At 33.5% G+C, this 24,517-nt stretch overlaps 2 protein-coding genes across 2 annotated transcripts; both read right to left on the reverse strand.

Annotated features, from left to right (window-relative positions):
- Positions 1-58: 58 nt before the first annotated feature.
- Positions 59-9,926, reverse strand: LOC133176450 (uncharacterized). Its single transcript, XM_061311575.1, has 6 exons — positions 9,849-9,926; positions 8,835-8,963; positions 5,075-5,240; positions 4,514-4,653; positions 3,964-4,083; positions 59-590 (listed from the first exon to the last, which is right to left on the reverse strand). Exons 1-6 carry the CDS (start codon positions 9,889-9,891, stop codon positions 451-453), a joined length of 738 nt encoding a protein of 245 aa, XP_061167559.1. The 5' UTR covers positions 9,892-9,926; the 3' UTR covers positions 59-450.
- A 3,984-nt stretch (positions 9,927-13,910) lies between these two features.
- Positions 13,911-21,292, reverse strand: LOC133176493 (uncharacterized). The gene is made up of 7 exons (XM_061311611.1): positions 21,075-21,292; positions 20,239-20,367; positions 16,950-17,115; positions 16,035-16,174; positions 15,349-15,462; positions 15,004-15,144; positions 13,911-14,638 (listed from the first exon to the last, which is right to left on the reverse strand). Exons 1-7 carry the CDS (start codon positions 21,112-21,114, stop codon positions 14,619-14,621), a joined length of 750 nt encoding a protein of 249 aa, XP_061167595.1. The 5' UTR covers positions 21,115-21,292; the 3' UTR covers positions 13,911-14,618.
- Between the last annotated feature and the right edge of the window lie 3,225 nt (positions 21,293-24,517).

Raw genomic sequence — 24,517 nt, forward strand, 5'->3', positions numbered from 1 at the left:
CAAATCTCTGATATATAATCAGCATTTCCATTCATCATGATAGAAATACAGGGTTATTTTCGCACTGTGTTGTTTTCGCCCTTTCACATTTGCAAACAATTAAAATATGCCAAGAAACAGATTTGTTTAAGATATAATACTGTTTACTTTGAATTCACTCCGTTTTAAATTTGCCCACTTCAAACGAGGGCAAAAGAGGCGAAAATAAAACGGGGGCGAAAATTTCCTTGTAAACAGTATAAACTATTATTTCAGTTGAAGAAACATATCCCTTTTTATTCTTTACTGCAAGACATGCATATTGACTTTTGTACACCTTTGAAGTGTACAGGGTCATTGGAAAGAAAAATGCTTCATATGAAATGGACAACTGTCTCTCTACGCTTTTGATTCCCATCAACAATTTTCATACTTAAAAGCATATTTCCTTCTTTTCCTGTAGTGTAGTTCTCATGATAACCAGCTATGGCTTCCTCTGCGACTTCTGGGGCAGGATCCCTCATGCATGTCCATTTCTATCTTCTCCACCAATTCCTCGGGGAGTAAGAAAACCTTCTTCTCTACATTTTTCGTGTCATGCGGTGTGTCATCTATTAAAAAAATGCACCTTATTTTCAATTTATGTGATTTTGTGTACAATCATATGGTAAGTTTTATATATATACTACCTCGGTATATTGCCCTCCGTTATATTGCCACCCTCGCTTATTGCCAGGAATTCTCGAAGAACCGATTTCACCCTGTGTTAATACACCCGTTATATTGCCACCCCCGCTTATTGCCATCCGCCACTGGTTTTGGGAAACAAAAGGTCAAATTATGTAAGGAAAACCCTCGGTAACAATGCCAATTATCTAGCGCGTGTCGGTAATTTGGACACCACACCCGTGCTTTGACAGTGGTTGCGGTGAAGCGTGACTGCCTGGACAAGGAATTCAGCTAAATTAAAAATAATCGTTGTATTAAACTCAAAATTAGCAATGTCTTTGGCGTGTGTATTTAAGATAGAAGAATCATTTCATCACAGAAATGAAACGTACGTCAGACGAGAGAAAGCGTGCAAATTTAGATTACGAAAAAAAAAGATTGATCAACAATCGATCTATTTGATCGTAAATGGCCGATTATTGCTTATATTGGATAATGCACAAAACCATAATAAATGCAAAAATTCATTTGTGTCCCCTTAGATTAAGAAGCCATTCTATCGATCAAAAAGGAAACCCCATATCTATTTTTAGACTACCATAATTCCGCACGTGAAAATATTAAGGATTCCGTTAGCCCTGAAATTTTCTTTAATTGTCGGGCATTGTTTGATTGATAAATATCCAAACAGAATCGGAAGAGTACACAGGTACTAGCAAACATGAAAATACATGTTTAATATAAAGGGTTGACGTATTCTGACATGTGACTTACCATTCGTCAGTCATGATGCTTTACCAACCGAACTTTTTAACTGATTCAGAAATTTTTGAGACGGTGAAATAATCTACTTTCGATTCAGATGAAATTAATAATAATTCTCAAAAACTTTTTTATACCAAGAGGCTATAACGGCCACCGACATTTTTGGCATCCATTCTTAGAGTATGACGAAAGTAAATTGATGCGTTCAATATTCTGATATTTTATTTCTTTTTAGTCAAAATATTGTAAAAAAAATAAATAAATAAATAAAAAAAATAATAATAGTGACTTTTTTTCAACTGCCCTTATACACATGTGACATAAATAGATTGTAATTGAAATAAATTACGTAATCTATTTATTTTATTTTGATAACCCACTGAATTGTAATTTATAGCAGAATTCGTTATATTGCCACCCTCGCTTTAATGCCAAAATCTGTCTTGGACAAAAGTTGGCAATATACCGAGGTATCACTATATATATATATATATATATATATATATATATATATATATATATATATATATATATATATATATATATATATATATATATATATATATATATATATAATATTTCCACTTTTTTTCTTGAACAAGAAGAAAAGTTATAAAGTTATACGAGGGGTGATAAAAACTTCGCGAACTATCTCTATATTTACAAAACCACAATTCAGAGCAGAATGAAATTTGGCACACATATAGTCATACACATGTTCTATAAATAACAGGTGTTATGTGATGTTTTGCTCCATGTTTGTGACGTCACAATGTGAAAATGACGTCGTAGGTAGTGACTTGTAACAAAAAAATGGTTGACTCAGTCGTATTCGAGCTAAAAGTGAAGTTTAACGTATATCTCGGAAACTCCTTTGCAGTAGCAAATAATAATTTGTACAAGGTTTGTGAAGACAAAAGACTTGCCAGAAGTTTAATCATTAATTAGATTGATTGTTTTAGTGAAGAAAGGGAGATGGTTGCCCAGTGAAAGCAAGCTGGGAAAGAGATGTGTCTTCAGTTGACCAATTTGTTATGAAAGATCGCCAACTTACAGTTAGAAAAATAGTTGAATATCTTAACAATAATATAATTATTAAATCCTTAAAATATCATTTACTTTACACTTTAAACATATCAGATATGATAAAAAGAAGGAGCCCATACTTTATCCACATTGGATAAACGACGCCCCCAAGACAGAAGACTTGGGTTGTGATGGTCACCATGCTCATTCTGTGGAAGGATATCCTTATCCACCCATCCAATTGCCGAGATGTGGCCATTTTTGACAAATCGACTGTTCTTGTTATAAAAAATAACTTGCAAGGTAAGAAATATAAGACTCGAAAAAATCAGTTTTAAAGACACCATTCAAGATATTTTTATCAAACTTCATATCCTGACACATACTGATGAGAGCTATTCAAATGCATCAATATTTTTTTTAACCTTGATCTTACCTTTGACCTTGACCTCACTTTTCTTAAATTAGTGTTTAGCTCAGTTTTAAAGAAACTATTAAAGATATTTTTATCAAACTTCATATGCTGATACATACTTATGAAAGTTATTCAACTGCATCATCATTTTATTGTCCTTTCCTTTGACCTTGACCTCACTTATCTTAAATAAGTGTCAAACTTCATATGCTGATACATACTGATGTAAGCAATAAAACTGCATCAACGTTTTTGACCTTGGCCTTTCATTTTACCTTGACCTCACTTTTATCAATTTGTGTTTAACTCAGTTTTTAAGAAACCATTTATAATATTTTTATCAAATTTCATATGCATATATATACTGATGTAAGCTTTACAACTGCATCAACATTTTTTGACCTTGACCTTTCCTTTGACCTTAACTTCGTTTATTTTAAATTAGTGTTTAGCTCAGTTTTAAATAAACCATTCAAAATATTTTTATCAAACTTAATATGCTGATACGTATTTGTGAGAACTATTCAAATGCATCAAAAATGTTTGACCTTGAACTTTCCTGTGACCTTGATCTCACTTTTTTTTAAATTTGCATTTTGCTTAGTTTTAAAGAAACCATTTAAGATGTATTCATGTAAGCTTATACACTTATACATAATTTGGTGAGAATTTATCATCTATATATAGATTTCAATTTTAAAGAAACTATTCAAGATATTCTTATCAAATTTCATACACTAATACAAATTTTCATGTTGCATTACTAATACACCCTCGGCGGGGCATTCATGTCCTATGGACATATTTCTTGCTTTATTTCTTTTATGGAATTCAATTAGTCGCGAACTTTTTGATCACCCCTCGTATATACGGTATAGTATACCCATTCAGTATATTCTCTTTAAAACATCTGTCTCGTGCAATATTAATGGGACTTAGAGGAGCATATTGAGCAGGTATATACATAGTTTGAAATGTTAGTTCATTAACAGCTGGCAAAATAAGTATACCAAATATCTTCATATATATATATATTCATTTATATTAACGTATACTAGACACAAGGAGTCGAGATACAATGACTCCACCCCACGTTTCTTCTTTCTTACGAGAATGATGCAGCACATGACCGTTTTCGTCTGTAGAATACACAACGGCAAGCACATCCTCCATCTCGTTATCATCAGCAGCATTTCCGGTTCCTGAAGACGCTCCTCCCTGCTCATACACTACCAATAAGAATAAGACAGATCTTAGATTTTACTGAACATAATTAAACATTCCACAGACAAATTAAGCCTGCGTGGTGGGTAAGGTAATAAATCAGTTGGAGTAACCGTTATGGAACCGTTGAAAGGAAAATAAAGTATCAGGAATAGGAGTAAAGTATAAGGTTAATTATCCGATAACATTCTTAAAGCGGGGAAAAGCATAAAATACAAGAAATAATACTCAAAGTGAGCGACAAAAAAAAAAAAGTGGCGGCATATAGGCCTATTGAAGGTTTTTACGGCGCACTGACCTGTAGCTCTCTGCTTTAACTATTCGAATTTTCTCAAGCGGAGAACAACAGTTCTGCAGTGATAAATTCATTTGTCTTTGAAAAAATCAAATGTCTTTTTAAAAAATATGTTGGATTTAAATTAATTATGTAGGTACCATTTTTCTTCTTTTTCCGTTTGATCCAGACAAGTTTTCCGTCCCGTATCCCTGGCCTTCTCTGTAGATAACAGTAGTAGAGAACGGCACAGAAAGATATCACCACCGCACACACCGCAATGACAACCACCGCCACAGCACTGTCAAAACACGGTCATCAAGATTTATAGAAGTAAACAATCGTGACAAAGAGATTATAACATTAATGAATGGTAATTATACAAATTTTCAAAACTGGTCTATTTAAATTTATCAAAGATTCAGAAGTCTTCGGAAAATAAAAAAATAAAATAAAATGAATGAACTGAAATTGTAATTTTTATCAAGCAATGGTTGTGTGTTGTTTGAATGCAGGATATGATCAAGATATTTTATTTCGATGTGTTCAAGTTGAGAAATGTATCATTGATTTAAGATTTTATCATTTTTATAATGTTCTTCTGATTCAAATAACATTAAAATGATTATGAATTTTATTTTTTATTAAAGAAAAATCAAGAATACATATACACAATGTCATATATATTACAGAGTACTATTAGCTTATTATTGTCAACATACACAGTGCTATCGCTGCCTTTACTTTTCTTGACAATCTTTGGCCTACAACAGGTATTGTTACAGCAGTCTGTTAGTCCTTTGTCCTGGTCAGGAAGTGGACATGTAAAGTTCATGAATACTGAGCCATTTATGTTGACACCAGAGCTATCATAGCACAGCGTTGTTTCTGGAAGAGAAAAAAAAACAACAAAGAAATGAACTTTGAAATTCTTTGTAAACATCCTTTCAAACCAGATTTAGATAACGAACAGTTACCAAGCTCGAAAGTCCATTAAAACAATACAAATTGGTCGCCGAGCAAACACGGACCTCTAAGAACATCAGAGGTGGGATCAGGTGCCATGGAGGAGTAAGCATCCCCTGTCGACCCGTATTTCCAGCCGTGTGTGCCTTGTCATGATCGGGCAAACGGAAAAATCTTTAGATATTTCAGTGTAAACATAATGGTCTAACAATTTGTATGAAAAACGTCAGTTAACATTCAACTTATCGATAGATTGAATTTGCTGACAAGGTCATTATATCGACTGTAGAATTTGCAAACTGTTGACTTTAAAAGAGACTGTGTATAATCTTGTGTCATCATTTTATTTGTCAATAGCTTGCCCCGTTTTAGAAATTGTTCGTACGTAGAACAGGCTCTTGCATTTTGAATCATCCAGGAGATATAAACTCTCTTGAAGGAATAATTGTATATTGCTACATAAATAAGTGGAATTAACAGAAAGAAAAATTGTCATCACGTTTGTCATAAAGTTTTGTTGTAGGTAAGTTTTAAAAAAATCTTTATAACTTATTCTTTAAATAAAAAATGCATCTGATCTCATTATCCAGCAAATCTCGATTTTTTTTTATGTCTCTCAATTAATGTAATACAATGTATACTAATTGTTAAAAAAGGGAAGAAAACGAACTGTATTATTAATCTCATAAAACCTTTGAAAGATACGAAAATTGAACAGGGAAAACTAGACCTCTGGAAACACCAGAGGTAGAATCAGGCTCCAGGGCCATCAAACTTACTAGACGAGCTCACTTTTGATCTCAGTTTCACTTTTACTAAAGGAATATATAATGGAAAAGGGAGACTGAGATCAAAAGTGAGCTCGTCTTAGTCTTATGGCCCCAATGCCAGGGGTGTCTAAAAGTAAGCATCCCATGTCAACCAGTCACACCCTCTGTATAGATCAGTATTAACGTATGTCTAACAGTCACACCCTCTGTATAGATCAGTATTAACGTCTGTCTAACAGTCACACCCTCTGTATTGATTAGTATTAACGTCTGTCTAACAGTCACACCCTCTGTATAGATCAGTATTAACGTCTGTCTAACAGTCACACCCTCTGTATAGATCAGTATTAACGTCTGTATAACAGTCACACCCTCTGTATAGATCAGTTTTAACGTCTGTCTAACAGTCACACCCTCTGTATAGATCAGTATCAACGTCTGTCTAACAGTCACACTCTCTGTATTGATCAGTATTAACGTCTGTCTAACAGTCACACTCTCTGTATAGATCAGTATTAACGTCTGTCTAACAGTCACACCCTTTGTATTGATCAGTATTAACGTCTGTCTAACAGTCACACCCTCTGTATTGATCAGTTTTAACGTCTGTCTAACAGTTCACACCCTCTGTATTGATCAGTTTTAACGTCTGTCTAACAGTCACACCCTCTGTATAGATCAGTATTAACGTCTGTCTAACAGTCACACCCTCTGTATAGATCAGTAGTAACGTCTGTCTAACAGTCACACTCTCTGTATGGATCAGTTTTAACGTCTGTCTAACAGTCACACCCTCTTATAGATCAGTTTTAAAGTCTGTCTAACAGTCACACTTTCTTATAGATCAGTATTAACGTCAGTCTAACAGTTACACTCTCTGTATAGATCAGTATTAACGTCTGTCTAACAGTCACACCCTCTGTATTGATCAATTTTAACGTCTGTCTAACAGTCACACCCTCTGTATTGATCAGTATGAACGTCTGTCTAACAGTATTATCGTCTGTCTAACAGTCACACCCTCTGTATTGATCAGTATTAACGTCTGTCTAACAGACACACCCTCTGTATTGATCAGTATTAACGTCTGTCTAACAGTCACACTCTCTGTATTGATCAGTATTAACGTCTGCCTAACAGTATTAACGTCTGTCTAACAGTCACACCCTCTGTATAGATCAGTTTTAACGTCTGTCTAACAGTCACACCCTCTGTATTGATCAGTATTAACGTCTGTCTAACAGTTACACCCTCTGTATAGATCAGTATTAACGACTGTCTAACATTCACACTCTCTGTATAGATCAGTATTAACGTCTGTCTAACAGTCACACTCTCTGTATAGATCAGTTTTAAAGTCTGTCTTACAGTCACACCCTCTGTATTGATCAGTATTAACGTCTGTCTAACAGTCACACTCTCTGTATAGATCAGTATTAACGTCTGTCTAACAGTCACACCCTTTGTATTGATCAGTATTAACGTCTGTCTAACAGTCACACCCTCTGTATTGATCAGTTTTAACGTCTGTCTAACAGTTCACACCCTCTGTATTGATCAGTATTAACGTCTGTCTAACAGTCACACCCTCTGTATAGATCAGTAGTAACGTCTGTCTAACAGTCACACCCTCTGTATAGATCAGTAGTAACGTCTGTCTAACAGTCACACTCTCTGTATAGATCAGTATTAACGTCTGACTAACAGTCACACCCTCTTATAGATCAGTTTTAAAGTCTGTCTAACAGTCACACTATCTTATAGATCAGTATTAACGTCTGTCTAACAGTTACACTCTCTGTATAGATCAGTATTAACGTCTGTCTAACAGACACACCCTCTGTATAGATCAGTTTTAACGTCTGTCTAACAGTCACACTCTCTGTATAGATCAGTATTAATGTCTAACAGTCACACCCTCTGTATAGATCAGTTTTAAAGTCTGTCTAACAGTCACACTCTCTGTATAGATCAGTATTAACGTCTAACAGTCACACCCTCTGTATGGATCAGTTTTAAAGTCTGTCTAACAGTCACACCCTCTGTATAGATCAGTATTAATGTCTGTCTAACAGTCACACTCTCTGTATAGATCAGTATTAACGTCTGTCTAACAGTCACACCCTCTGTATAGATCAGTATTAACGTCTGTCTAACAGTCACACCCTCTGTATTGATCAGTATTAACGTCTGTCTAATAGTCACACCCTCTGTATTGATCAGGTCAATTGAGTAATCCGTTGTCAAATTTAGTTTAAACAATAGATAATAATTAGTATGAAACATGTCAGCCAATATAGGACCAAAGGATGTATTTTGCAATCAACATATTTCGACCATAGAATTTACAAAATGCCTTTTTTTTTTTTTATAAAACTGTAGAAGTCCAGCAGCATCATCTTATCTGCCAATAGCCTGTCTTGGTTTAAAAATTGATAACAACATCAATCTGGACATATCATTTCAGTGAGGATTATTTTTAATCTTGAATGGAATTTAAGCTTATACTCATATTTTGAAAAATTCAAAAGACGATGAAATAGAAAATTTAGTGTATGATGCGTATTTCCATTCTTTGGTCTATAGAATTTTCCACCACAAAATGCAATCCCTGAAGGTAACGTTGAGGTTGAAAAAAATATATTCTTTTGATAATAAGCACACAGTATTATAAAGTAAGCTTTGTCAAGTATTTGTTGGACAGTTAACTCTATAACTTATATTTTCTACAAGCTTTTGTACAAACCTTTCGTTGGGTACAATCTTTTAAATTCGTTGTAGCCATAAATTGAGTCGTACAGAGTAGCATTTTGCGTCCGTGTCTCTCGTTTAGAAGTATCATGATCACCAAATACGACCGACAATGATATAATACCTTAAAAAGAAGATAAATGTATCAAACGATTTGTTCCATTACAATTCCGGATTTTTTTTTAGTGTTTCACAATATATTAATGCTTTATACGCATTAACCAAACCTTAACATTTTTAATTCATTGAATCATTTCAGATGTGATAAATTCTTTCTTGAGGTAAAGGTGGCGGTGGACTTAAATGTGCTGATTTTTTCCCCTTAAAATAAGGATACAAACTATACATGACTTCAAAAAAGCATTTTGAACGATATTCACCTTACAGTTAGCACTAAATCCATACTTTTACAACTTTGTTTTGGTTGTTAGATTTTTTTGGCTATTTTGTTTGTGCGCCCCTCACTCTACCGATGCAAATTCTAGTCTGCTCCTGGAGTCCATGTATACTAGAATTTTCGATTGCTGGATATTAAATCTTATGATTTTTAATGGAGCTTTTAGCATAATGTGAAAGGATGATTACTTATTCAAAAGTTGTGTGAGATGAATTTGAGAATAAAAGACTGGTAGGAATTCGAACTCACTCATAATCGATAAACTATTATCTGTATGATCTTATCTTAAAACAATGTGCAGGAATCTAGGTCATCTGCGAGTTACGTTTTAAAAAAAATAACACGATCGATAACAGAAATAAGCCATTCAACGGTTTAATAAGCCTAGCTGTAATGTTTTTTAATGTTTCAAAAAATACCTTTTACGGAAACTTATGTAATTAATCCACGGGACAGCAAATGTTCTATACAAAAAACTTAAAACTTTACAGGTTAACAATTTTTGACAAAAATAAACAGTTTAACAAGTTTTAGACAAAACTTAAGAAAGTAGTAAAATAATCCACATTCTTATACAAAAACCATATGAAACCAAACAACTATATACATTACCTACTGGGTAAAACACAATGAAAAGTCCTTCTCGAAAGTTCATGGCTGAACTTTATAAAAACGCGGTTTGCGTTTCCTAACCATCACACACAATAACGTTCCGAGGCCATTGTTCCATTATCAACATTGTGAGCAACAAGTGATGCGTATTATTTAATATTGATGATCTAGTATAATGTAGAGAGCAGCGGCAAAACTCGACCAAAATCTCTGTCTACTCGGAATTCATAAACTGTTCATGAAATACTAAAAAGCGGGTTTTTGAAGCCGATAGCTTCTCGTGTAAAAACGTTTTGTTAAAGTTCTTCCGTAACATTAATTTCTTTGTTTCCTTTTTGTAAACACACGTCGATTTTTCCATTGCTTATACAACACTATTTCGTGTAAATCTACAGATTTTGATTTTATAATCCTGCTATTTTGTGTGAAAGTTCACATATATTTCATGGTTACAGTCAAACTGTTGTCCAGAGGTCAAACTATTGTCCAGAGGTACAAGTAGTGTAGTTGACCAAGGGCAACAGTTTCCCAGGTCTTCTGCACTATCGAGGGACAAAAGCTTGACTCTTCCATTAGTAGCAATTAATTGAGTGTTTTATCTCAAACCTACTTTTAATTTCTAGCAGGCAGTAACCTTATAACCCTAAAAATAACTGAGTGTTAAATTTTTAAGAACTGTTACAATATCAACAATACTATATACGTAGCATTGAGCGTAAACTTGAAGCAAAATTGAAAAAAGTTAAAAGAAATTTCTCACACAGTTTTACATCAAAACAGAAATACAAATGTGGTAAAATGATTTAATACCAAATGCACCATTTTTTAAAAATATTTTTATCAAGTATTTGATTTGTTTTTACAATTTTGTATGCATATAATAATATGTTCATTTTTTTAAAGTAACTAACTTCATACAAATGATGTATTGGACTATCGGTCAATAGTTGTAGTTCGACATTGCTCCTATACACTGTATATACTTAGATAGTTTTTTTTAACGTCTGATCAATCAATAGACCAGCCGTTGGCCTCGAAAAAATGGAACATGTTGAGCTGATACAAATAACAAAGGAAAACATTATAGGGTTATTGAACTTATATTTTTGAAAACTTGCACAAATTGGCTGTATATGATGCAAACGCAAGAGGTGGCAGGGGACATTTTTTTAATGCCAAACATGTACCATGGGGGGAACATATACAATACAATGTAAGTTATTGTAAGCAGATAAGTGGGGACAGTTTCTTTGGAGCTTTATAGTCGCACAATATATCATAGCTCAACAATATGCCAACATATAGAATGTAATATATATCAGGATTCACGTGTACCTAAAAATTAGAGCCAAAAATGCACTTGGGAATCCCAAGATAATAGCTTACTTTCCTAAGATTTTGGCCTCACTCGCACCCATAGAACTCGCCCTGGCCCAGGCGTGGAAGATAAAATACCCCCAAACTCTGTACATCAATGCATGTTTTCATGAAAATTCACCGATTAATCAGGGGCAAATAACCTTCCCCCTGATATACAGACCTTTTTAAGCCCTTTTGCACTGTCTCAGGTGACGATTGGTAAAGATGCCTTGCTAAAATACTAGTAAATAAAAAGGAACCAGGAAAAGAGGAAGACGAGTAAAGAAGCATGAAGACGAGAAAAAGATGAGTAGAGAATATGAAGAAGAGAGTAAGAATAGTAAAGAAGAATACGGAGAGGAGAGTAAGATGTATAGAAAAGAACCTGGAGAAGAGAGTAAGATGAGTAGAGAAGAAAGTGGAGAATAGAGTAAGATGAGTAGAGAAGAACATGGAGAAAAAAGTAAGATGAGTAGAGAAGAACATGGAGAAAAAAGTAAGATGAGTAGAGAAGAACCTGGAGAATAGAGTAAGATGAGTAAAGAAGAACATGGAGAAAAGAGTAAGATGAGTAGAGAAGAACATGGAGAATAGAGTAAGATGAGTAGAGAAGAACATGGAGAAAAGAGTAAGATGAGAAGAGAAGAACCTGGAGAATAGAGTAAGATGAGTAGAGAAGAACCTGGAGAAAAGAGTAAGATGAGTAGAGAAGAACCTGGAGAACAGAGTAAGATGAGTAGAGAAGAACATGGAGAAGAGTAAGATGAGTAGAGAAGAACATGGAGAAGAGAGTAAGAAGATTGGAGAAGAACACGGAGAAAAGAGTAAGATGAGTAGAGAAGAAAGAGGAGAAAAGAGTAAGATGAGTAGAGAAGCATGAAGAATAGAAAAAGATGAGTAGATAAGAATATGGAGAAGAAAGAAAGATGAGTAGAGAAGAACCTGAAGAAAAGAGTAAGATAAGTGTATAAGAAATTGGAGAAGAGAGTAAAATGAGTAGAGACGTATAAAGAATAGAAAAAGATGAGTAGAGAAGAACGTGGAGAAAAGAGTAAGATAAGTAGAGAAGAACATGGAGAAGAAAGAAAGATGAGTAGAGAAGAAAGTGGAGAAAAACGTAAGATGAGTAAAGAAAAACGTGGAGAAAAGAGAAGGATGAGTAGAGAAGAACATGGCGAAGAGAGTAAGATGAGTGGAGAAGAATGTCGAGAGGGGATTAAGATGAGTAGAGAGGAAAGTGGAGAAAAGAGTAAACTGAGTAGAGAAGAAAGTGGAGAAGATAGTAAGATGAGTAGAGGAGAAAATGGAGAAGAGAGTAAGATGGATAAAGATGAACATGGAGAAAAGAGTAAGATGCGTAAAGAAAAAAAGTAGAGAATAGAGTAAGATGAGTAGAGAGGAACGTGGAGAAGAGAATAAGATGAGTGGAGAAGAACAAGGAGAAGAGTAAGATGTAGAGAAGAAAGTTGAGAGGAGAGTTACTTAACAACCAAGTTCTTTAATTCCCATTAAACTCTTAGCATTGTTGTTTATGTTCTTATATTTACATTTGAGACTATGAATTTGAACAAAATATTACATTAACGACCCTTCAATGATCAAACGTGCCATAAGCTGTGATCTGAAAATGTTGCAAAGTTAGTTCCTTCAAAATTGTTTGAAATCTTATATAAAGGATGTAACTAGGGGTAATTTTATGCATTCAGCGTTTTTGTTGATTTTTAATGAAATCTAATGATTTTAAATGAAATTTATTTAGCAAAACTCTTTGGTTCTGCATGCCCTTTAGTAAACAGGCTATAAGGTTGACATTTATAATTATATGTTATGATTTCGAAAATGCTGAGTTTTTGACAAGAATCGTCTGATGCAGTTTACTAGCGGTCAAAAGCATTTCGGGTAAAAAAAGTAACAGATGGTTGATAAAACTATAATCATGACATGGAGCACACGATGGTTGTAACCGGTCGACAGGGGATGCTTACTCCTTCATGGCACCTGATCCACCTTTGATATTTTTAGAGATCCGTGTTTGCTCTGCTCCCGATTTGTATTGTTTCAATGAGCTTGATTACTGTTAGTTATATCATTTTCATTCAAGGAACCAAAAGATATTTAATTGCTATCTGTTTGATTGAAAAAATCCCGTATATCTCTTAATACATGTAGAATATCTATCTGCTCATGTAAAATATATCTATCTGTACATGCAAAATATATCTATAATGTGCATATGAAATATATCTATCTATGCATGTAAACTATATCTATCTGTTCTTATAAAATAGGACTATTGTACATGTAAAATATAACTATCTTAACATATATATATATATATATATATATATATATATATATATATATATATATATATATATATATATATATATATATATATATATATATATATATATATATATATATATTCGTTACATGTGAAATGAATCTATTTGCACACGTAGACATATCAGGCTATTCATGAGAAATATATCTATCTGATTATGTAAAAATATATTTTTGTTTAAAATATAGCTACCTGTACCTGTTACTAATTACATTGGAAATATATCAGTCTACATGTATATATACAAATGAAATGTATATCTATCTGTACATATAATATATGCTTTATGCAAATTACTTTTTAAGTGTCAGTATAAATAATTTATTTACATAACTGTAAATAAATTTATGAACTCTCAATTATTTCTTGTATTTTATTTCATAAATTCGTGACATGAGTAAATCATTTAGAGAAAAAAATATAAAAAAAAACTTTGGTGCAAGGTACATGCACAAATGCGTGATCAAATTTCACTAAATTTATTGCATGTATAAAATATCACACACACACACACGTACCTCATAAAGATAGCCTTACTTAAAACATTCTCCCATTCAAAAAACACAAGTCGCATATCATCTCACTATTATACTATAACAAAATGCGATCATTTCTATCTCCCCATTTACTAACACAGAATACTTAACATCAACACAAAGTTGGAAGAATTAAGGACTTCAATAGTATTATAATGACAATATTTGCTTGCAATATTCACATTTGCGGACAAAGTTATTATAATATATGTAGTAAATATCAATAATTTAATTAAAACAATCTTTTCCATTTTCAATAGTCCTGTATTCAGTTTTCTTGATATTTCTAATAACCAATCCTAAATGTATAAAAATTGTATGCACATACATGTATAAGGCAGCACATGAATGAGAACTCCACACCGAATACCTATTTAGTCTTCTTAAAATCTTATTACAATCAATGATCAAGCAAAATATCCAAGAAACACGACAAATTAGGGAAGAATTTAGTTGCATATGTGTTTAAATGATCTTAAATGCTTGTCTCGTTGCTCTGTCATTTTCTAAGAACCAGGTTTAGGATGTGATTCAGGTGTCTTGCATTTGACCTGTAAATTAAATAAAGTTTATCTCATATATATATATATATATATATATATATATATATATATATATATATATATATATATATATATATATATATATATATATATATATATATATATCTCAAACATAGCTATCATAAGTACATACAGTATATTTTCATACTGCTTGCAAGCTTAAAGTTGACTTTTAAATTCCTGATTCTGAGTTTCATTCAAAAACAGGCAACAACAGTTTGAAAGTGGAACTTGTCACTGATATTCCAGAAAAAAAGGATGCGAAATCCAATTGAATATATGTGTATAAATTATACTAAAATATATGTGTATATATTATATAGATATCAAATATATGATAGAGTTTATTATACCTGCTGTACTGGGTTTACGTATTGTAATGAGAGGAATCGTGAGATCTCTGTCAGCTTTCTCCACCCCACCGTTCTTTTCTTTACCCTCAGGCAGTATCCTTCTCTGGGAAGTGGGTGTGTTCACCTCTAGAGGTTTCTCGACTGGTAAAACACAATTAAATATAATATCTTTTATCCACTTAATTTGTTGGTGAAAACATTCCATCAATGGTTAAAAATGTCAGCAGAAAGGTAAATTAAAAACAAAATGATACTAGTTACTTAGTATATAGATTGATAAGTATATTTTGCATGGTGATGTACTTTTTAAAAAGAACTTAGAAAGATTTGCAATGGCAAACTCACGAGAGTGATCCGTGTGACCTTTCTCGTCAGGAGGATAGACAAATCCTAGTACTTCTTCGTCATCATCCTTATCAGGACTGCCAGCATCCGGTGTCAAACCACCCTCTTCATAAACTAAAACAAGAGACGTTTGTGAAACACGTATGCCCCTCAAATAATTGGAATTTTTCTAAGTCCAAGGGGCATAACTCTGTCAAAAATTGCTTGATCATACCCAAAACAAAACTTGACCTAGATATTCTGAAGATAAATCTGTATACCAAATTTCATTTCAGTATGTGCAACCGCTGCGAGGAAAATGAATGGAAACTTGGTGGACCGACAGACAGCAACAAAGCAATATGCCCTCCCTTCTTTAAAGGGGGGCATAATAATAAAAAACAATCTTATTGAGATATCTATTTGGTACATTTCAGAATTATTTGTATATGTGCAAGATAAGTTAATATCTAAAGGGTCTTGGAATGAAGTCATACTAATCACAAAACTTTTTAAAATTAAAATTCAATCGAAAAAAATCTGAATGAGAGTTCAGAAAAATTATGGTGTCAATATATAATAACTAAAGTATCTTGAAAGAAATATCATACATTTGAATTTTGGAGGGAAAATTAGAAACAAGTCAATATTTATTATCACTTTTAAGAATACTTTTTTTAAAAAACTGCTCTCAGCTTTATACAAACCAATCTTGTCCTTTTTCTTTTTGATCCAGACAAGTTTTCCTTCATGGATTCCGGGTCTTTTTTGGCAGCAACAGCAGTACAGAACCATACAGACACTTATTCCTACAGCACACACCACCACTATCGTCACCGCAACAGTGCTAGACAAATTATAATACAGACACTTATTCCTACAGCACACACCACCACTATCGTCACCGCAACAGTGCTAGACAAATTATAATACAGAGAGTTATTCCTACAGCACATACCACCACTATCGTCACCGCAACGTTACTGGTAAATCATCAGGGTTTCAGTTAGTAATTGGGAGATGTGTACAAATGTTCACAAGGTTTTTTTTGGTTAATTAAGAACTTTCATCCATCCATCCAATACATTAAGAACGTCGTTCCAATCATTAGTTGGAAAATCAACAACTTTCTTTGTATCAAGTTAATTAAAAAGAAAACCATAATCAATATACAATTTTTGCGGCAATTTTATTTTTTTTTTTTACAGTAAACAATTTAAAAATAAATCAGTGACTAAAGTCTAATGATCGAGATGATAATTTGTTCAAATGTTTTTTGTTATTACTTAAAAGCGACAGTCGCTAATGTTCTCTCATTCAACAGTTCACAAACATATAAAAGCTTATTTAGAATTCTTGAAAATAAATAAAAAATACACCAGGTTTTATCTTTCATAATATCTTCCTTAGTATTACTTGTATCATAGTTTTTCCTACAAAAGCGTCAAATGTTTATATTCTCTTATTCGAAAGTTAACAAATGTCAAAATCTGTTCTGATTTGAATTCTTGTTTCTAAAAGATGAACTAATTATATAACTCAAATAGGTGTATGTTATCCCTAGATTTTACTTTTCATAATCAATTATATTCCTCATGCGTCCCATAGTCTTTGGTACCTACACAGAGTTATCTTCCCCGCCGTTTTTCTTGACAATCTTTGGTCTACAGCAGGTATTGTTACAACAGTCTGTTAGTCCTTTGTCCTGGTCAGGAAGTGGACATGTAAAGTTCATGAATACTGACCCATTCACATCAACACCTTTCTTGTCAAAGCAGAGGGTTGGTTCTATATAAAAAATGGATAATCAGGAATTTTATATGTCAGCACTTTTTCTTGTATATACTTTTTAATTGAATCATTAGAAAAATATTTACTTTATTTTAGAAAAAGAACTCATTTATGCAGGTGTAGCAAATGTATTGCCTAAACCATCATATCTGTGTAATAAATCTATGAAGGATGATTTTTTTCCACTACTTCAGACTACATATATATGAATTTGTCTCCCTTCAACTTTATTTGAAATTGTCACCCTCCCATAACTTCAGGCTACACGAATAAGCCAAATAAGTTCCACAATATCAGACTATATAAATTTGTCTCCCATACAACTTCAGGCCCTATGGATTTGTCTTCCATTACTTCACGCTTCTTGAATTTGTTCCCTACACCTATAGGCTTTAAGAACTTGTACCTCACAACTTCGCGCTTTATGAATGGGGTTCTCGTGCAAAACTTCATGGTATACAAATTTGTCTCCACTTCAGACTACATGACTTCATCCCCCCACAAATTTAGGCTACATGAACTTGTCCTTCAAAACTTCAGGCTTTTATTTAAACAATGCATGTTTTGGAGGAAATTTTGTCAATCGACTCGTCAGCGGAGATTGACAATGGTTTTCCTAGGGGTGCCAATATCAATTTTTGTCCTAAAAAGATGCACAATTTACTCTAAAATACTGAATATCTGATTGATAAATTTAAAAAGCGGAAATAATTCTGAATCGGATTTCGTTTCGATAAACTCTTTGCGCTTACGTTTTTCTCAATTAGAAAGCTTTAACAATGATTTACTGACCTCTCAAGTGCTTTTTGGTATTTAGAAAGTCCTTATCTTTCAATAATTTCGATAATTCCGCGCTGCAAACATTTTTCTTCTGTTGTTTTTGCACTCAATCTTATTCGGACTCAAGGTGTTATTGTTGTTTTACGTCCCGTTCGCTATTTTTTTACTAAAATAGAGAGACGTTACCATATATCGGGCTTAAAATTTAGACCTTTTCTCGGCACTCAGGGCTATTAGGCATCTTCAAATTGCCGACGCCTACCGTGACCGAGGCCTCGGTTTTTAGGTCTCACCCGAATAACCCGTATTTTTCAATTCCAAGTGCCGAGTGCTTGGCAAAGGAACAATTGTTACCCATTTTCATCGACTTAAGTCAGTCGCGGCCGTGGAGTTGCCCCGACGACCTTCCGTGACGGAACAAGCGCTGCTGACTGAGCTATGGTGACGGTTCAAGCAGAAATTAACGTCGTGTTTATTAGACTTATTCCAAACGCACAACTGACGTGTTAAGAATTCAACTCTACGCGTATAAACTAACATTATTCTTATGTCACCCCTTGCGCATTAAATTGCTAATGCTAAAGGTAACATTAAAATAAGCTAATGCTTCTACACCAATCAGATTTCAATATTTAACATAAAAGTATAACACATGAATTTGTTCACCTAAACCTCAGGTAATATGAATTTGTCTCCCATATAACTTAAGTCTATATGCATACTTCAGGCTATATGAATGTTTCGAACAATTTCATGCTTTAGAAGTAGTTCCCAACAACACCAGCTACATGAATTTGTCACATAAAACTTCAGGTTATATGAATTTGACCCCTACAATTTCAGGCTAAAAAAATTAGTAAACCCAAAAATTCAGACTAAACAAATTTGTCACTCATATTTTCAGTCTATTTAAATATATTCCCACATCTTCATGCTATATGAATTTGTCAGATGCAACTCTGGGCTACAGTGTACATGCGTTTGTCTCCCTTAACTTCAGTTTATATTAATTTGTTCCCCACGACTTCAGCCTTTCTGCATTTCTAGAAAACGATGTCCAATTTCAGTCTATATGAATGTGTACGTCTCCCACAATTCCACGTATTCCAAAAATAAAGTTCAAACGTTTATATGTCAAATGTGCACTTTCTAGAGAGCATCTGTGTCCAGTTTTATTTTTCTGTTACATAAGTCCAAGGACACCTACTCTCTTTACACAGTTACAAAGTTGATGAAACACAAGGTAGTATGTCTTGTTTTTAATTCATCAATACACTGAAATGCACATATATATCTAAAGATTTTTTGTAAGTTATAATCTTCATAATGACAAGTAAAATCATAAAAAAGAACAACAGTAATAACATGCAAATATACATAAGTGTTCCTGAAAATACATGCAAAGTGTGTTGACCATCGCAGTATTCTGCGTATAGAACCAATATTTTGGATTATGACGCTTATGTCTGCACAGAAAACTGTTTATTACCGCGGCATTTTTTACGAGAACACCACCACTTGTGTTACTAAATGTAATCTGAATACATTCTGCTAAATATAATAAGAAATATTTTTGGATGCACCATTATCTTTGCCACTGTCCTTCCTGCTAATAAACAGGCCTATTACATGTTCTTCAATTACGATTGACTTTGCAATTCATCGGCGAATATTTATCTGCGAGCCAAGCTAATGATTATATACAGACAATAAATGTATAGAGTCATTAATACACTCTCTCATACAGACATTTTCCTGTATAATTCTGAATATCTCTTTTCTTTGCACATTCAAAACGGAGATTTTGTACCCTAGACAATTAAAGTGCCAGAATTCATAACAAAATTCAATAAAGTTTAGGAATTCTGAGGTACCATTACAAAATCGCGTATCACTCAAACGTATAATAAACTCTATCCAAGAACACATAAACTCGAAGTTAAAGAAATGTACAGTTGCTTTATCTGAGAGGCTGCAGAGGGTAATGACAACACTATCCTCTTGTTTGTTAATTAGCAATTAGAATATTAAGAATTTTGATAAAGTTTTCAACAACTCAAAATTAGAGAGACTTCTACCTTATGTAATTGTTATGAATCAGCCATCGTAACTATGACATTAAAATAGAAGTAATGTTTCAAACACTTTGTATTGTTACATTTTCTGCCAATTGCCAAGTAAACAAGCATGGCACAAGGAAGCCAGAATACTCAATCTAATCACTTTCATGATAAAAATGTTGTTCTCTGCATAAATAACACCGAGAAAAAAACTGCAAACCGACCAGTTGCATACAACATTCTCTGTAGACGTATACTCATTTCAGTTCCTGCTACAAACCTTTGTCTGGATATAGTTCTTTATACTCCCTATATCCGTAGATAGAGTTGTACACAGTGACGTTATTTGCTGGTGTTTCTCTTTTAGATTTGTCATGATCTAATGCAACAACTGTCACGGTTAAAATACCTACAAAATGAATTTTAATGTGATAATATAAATTGTAAATTCATACGTAATGCAATAATTCCTAACTTTATACTCCCCTACCAACAACCAAATATCTGGCTTCCATTCGAAGTTAATTACGATCTAAATCGATGAACACATTCACATTGAACCCTATACAAACTAAAACCATGTGTTTTAAGGGATATTATAATTTTGAAAGTGGTATAAATTTAATGGCAATTTTAGTTCTATATTTTTTATGAATTACTCATCTTATGAAATATTCAGAGAGACTCGCGTTTGGGAATTCACTTAATGGAAGGCTTGATTCAAAGTTGGTAGTAATAACATTTGGGTCTATTGATCGATAATCTGTTAGATTTGTAGCGTTTTATCTATGACGCGGTTCCAGCGAATTTTATCACCAAAACAATAGGCGGAATCCAGGGCATCTCCTCGAGTCATCGTGTCACTGAAACAACAGGATCGATTATTTAGGGGGATTGGGGAGTCTGGGTTTTCAATGAAGAGGCTTGTCCTTATAACAGAAAAACCTGTTCGGATATGATAGACAAGGAAGCGAAGTTTCTAGAAAACGATGTCCAAGATCAATTATTGCGAAAAGATTATGCTGTGCAAGGCATGAAAATAAATTATAAATTGTAGCATCAATTGAATATTTTCTATATTGCAAAGTAGAGAGATAGGCATTTATCATACATTACCTATTGTAAAAAACACACTTAAAATTCCTTTCTGATACATTTCCGCTGTTCATTTCACAAGCGCAATTTGTGTTTGTTCTTCTCAAACATCATCTATACTCCATGGCTATTGTTCCTCTAATCAATATCGTGTGCAGCAAATGATGCGTAGTGCTTTTGTTCGGAGGGTTGGATGCGTAATATGACAAGCAGCGGCTACAACTCGTCCTACAGATCTCTGTAAACGTGTGTTCTGCTCTTAGTTTACACTTATTTTAATTACTCAAGCATGTGTAAAATTCAGCTTTACCTTGACACCGAAGATGGCAATATTGTTAAAGAGTAGTTGCATAGCAGAGGGGTGAGACACCATGTCCCTTGTATAAAAATGCCGAACATGACAGCTGTTCCGCAACGCTGGTTTCATTGTTGCTTGTTATTTATTTCTGTCATGTCTATTTTGTCACGAATGTAAGTGTAAAATGCACATTTAAAATTGTACAATTTTTATTTTATTTAATTTTTGTTATATGCATAGAAACCAATTTTTTCCCCAATTTATGAATTGATTGTGCATTATTGATCATTTCATTGAGCATTGAATTCTCAGTGATAAAATATCAAATAGAAATAATAAAGATATGCTTTCTGATTTTTATTTTATTGAGAGGGGAGGGGTCTTAATACATGTAAATAAATTAATTAATTAATAAATAAATTCTAGTAAATAGGCTTAACTCCCTCCCAATATAAAACTAGAGGCTGTGAGCACTGAACTCACAAAATGATACCCCCCTCATATGATTATAATGGCAAAGTCCATGTTTTGCTATTTGAGACCCGAAATAAGTGTCAGATCAAAATGTAAAATAGGAGGTGCACAATGTAACAAAGATTCTGTAAAAGTCTCATTAAATTTCATTCAGTGGTGTAAGAGGAGTTGCAGATAAGAGATTGGTACCCAAAGCGGACGTACAGACAGCTGGACAGCTAGACGGCTAGATGGACACTCCTATCACCATACACCCCCCTCTTTTCAAGCGGGGAGGGGGGTCTAAAGATCAGAATATAATTTTAATGAGCATCTCCTAATTGCATTAGAAGTTGGAGCTGTATCTTTAACAGTGCATTGTGATGATTTTTACGCAAATAGTCGCCCGCGTGGCGCAGTGGTTAGAGCGTCTGTCTGTACATCCGTTCGTCCGTCCGTTACGCTTTGGGGTACCCGTCTTTTATCCTCAACTCCTCTTATACCACTGAATAAAATTTAATGAGACTTTTACTGAATTTTTGTTACATAGTGCCATTGTGCACCTCCTATTTTACTTTTTGATGGGACACATATTTCGGGTTTCCAGTAGCAAAAACATAGACACTGCCATTCTTTCTATAATATTGGGGGACACCAAATCTTTTATCCGCAACTCCTCCTATACCACTGAATAAAATTTAATGATACTTTCAGAATATCTTTATTACATAATGCCATTGTGCACCATCTATTTTACTTTTTGATCGGACACTTATTTCGGGTTTCCCATAACAAATACGGTTTTTGCCATTATAATCATATGGTGAGCTTTTTGTGCGATATGTATGACCTGAAATGACCATAGTGAAAAATATCATTTTGTGAGCTCAGTGCTCACAGTACCTCTAGTTTTTTTTCTGTATTATGTGAAACTTTAATCCCCTTTTAAAATTCTTTTTAAATTTGACCCATTGTGAACCAGTTGCTCTTAAGAGGACAAGTTTCAAGTGATATTTTCCTATACCTATCAGTCATCACCTTCCATATCAAAATGTTGTCATTAAAATATTATCTTTATAATGCAAAAATTTCCTTAAAATTTTTAATTTCCCTGAAAATATATTCCCATGTCAATCCCCCCTCTCTCCTCGTTGTGGCCCCACCTTAGCCACCAAGCCTATGATTTGAACAATACACTGATTCAACATTACACAAAGATATCTCAATTCTATTATAACCAAGTGGCCCTGCTGTTCTTTAGATATTTTAATGGATTTTCCCATGCCACATGCTAACTGATTCCCTAACTGTGGCCCTACCCTAGCCACAGTATTCAAGACCTATACCTGATTTTACGCCACATGAAGACTGCCAATACTAGGTATATTAATAATTCCAATAGTAACCGCTGTTCTTGACAAACTTAAATGCAAACAACATTAAGATACTTGTATATTTATGACTGTGACCCTGTTCTCCTTGAGAAGATTTTAAAATTTATTTCCAAATATATTCCCATATCAAATGTTGACTTCCTATTACACTCCAACCCTACTTCCAGAAGTCATGTACGGAACAGACTTGAATGTACCCTATCCTCTTTAACACACCTGTGTATTTTAATTTTTAAAAGTCTTTGAAGAAATCAATATCGCTTGTTTGAGATTCATTTAGATAGCTAAGATAATATTGCTTTAATTGTTTAGTTTGCACAATGCGTGATTCTTTGGGTGTGCCTGAACCGCTTTAAAAAAATAGATGAACCTTTAATTCATGCTTGACTGAACCATTTTATTTGAATTCATGCAAGAAAGTTCCCTGCACATATACGTGTATTATTTACTTGTAAATATTCCAAAACTCACAAATAGCAGCTTGACTTCCACTAACTTATCATAGAGAATTCAGACTTAACAAAATCATGTTTTTGTGCTGCAACGATGAGCCGAACCATAATGGTAACAGTTTGTATTCCAACATATGAATATTCATTTATATGTCTTTTGGATTATTTAAATGCATGAAAATTAATGCATGTTTATGTAGTCTCTGTTGGTATAAGCATTTTTTTAAATGTCATCAGAATACTAGTCATAGAAAAAATTAAACATTATTTATTAACCCTTGTCCACCTGTGTCTCAGTTTTCATGTACTCTTGATGTTAATTTTAATGATAGTCACATAAATGGGTGGACAGTATAGCAGACTATTTCAGACTTTCTGAATGAAGCTGTTGCTTCAGTTTAATTTAATGCCGATTTCCATTGTCTTCAATATATTACATTGCTTTCAATTTGAATTTATACTTATTTTTTGCTCTCACAGCCGGTCGCTTTCAATTCACTATTTTTATACCTACTTTGATGCCTCGCGGTTATTTCAGGTCAAACATGTGTTTATTTATATTTTGACTTCTCTGGGAACTCTTTAGTCTGTGGTTCCATTTTGTCTTTTTAAATATTTTATGACACTAGTGTTTTCTAGCAAAAGACCCAGCTTTACTGACACATGGAGTATCTTAAATGCCTACATTTCGATTGATTGCTTTAATTCTCAAATTGATGAGGTAAAAAAGAAAAATCACCTCACAGTGCAAAATAAATCGTCAACATGGATTCATAATTACAATGCCTGGTAATCCCCAACGCACAATAAAAACGTCAAACAGTGATTTAAAAAGTAAAAGCCGTAGTAAATACCTGGCAGACTTCT

Source organism: Saccostrea echinata, unplaced genomic scaffold (genome assembly GCF_033153115.1).
Source record: "Saccostrea echinata isolate AGI-Se365-2 ecotype Australia unplaced genomic scaffold, CSIRO_AGI_Sech_v1 ptg000075l, whole genome shotgun sequence".
Classification (NCBI taxonomy): Eukaryota; Metazoa; Mollusca; class Bivalvia; order Ostreida; family Ostreidae; genus Saccostrea; species Saccostrea echinata.

Coding starts and splice junctions, on each gene's coding strand:
- LOC133176450 (XM_061311575.1), bottom strand. CDS start 9,891: ATGAACTTTCGAGAAGGACTTTTCATTGTGTTTTACCCAGTAG. Junction 4,654..5,074: donor AAAGGCAGCGATAGCACTGT/GTATGTTGACAA, acceptor GTGTTTTGACAG/TGCTGTGGCGGTGGTTGTCA. Junction 4,084..4,513: donor ACGGAAAAAGAAGAAAAATG/GTACCTACATAA, acceptor TCTTATTGGTAG/TGTATGAGCAGGGAGGAGCG.
- LOC133176493 (XM_061311611.1), bottom strand. CDS start 21,114: ATGTATCAGAAAGGAATTTTAAGTGTGTTTTTTACAATAG. Junction 17,116..20,238: donor AGAACTATATCCAGACAAAG/GTTTGTAGCAGG, acceptor TTTTTTATATAG/AACCAACCCTCTGCTTTGAC. Junction 14,639..15,003: donor ACGTAAACCCAGTACAGCAG/GTATAATAAACT, acceptor TTTAATTTACAG/GTCAAATGCAAGACACCTGA.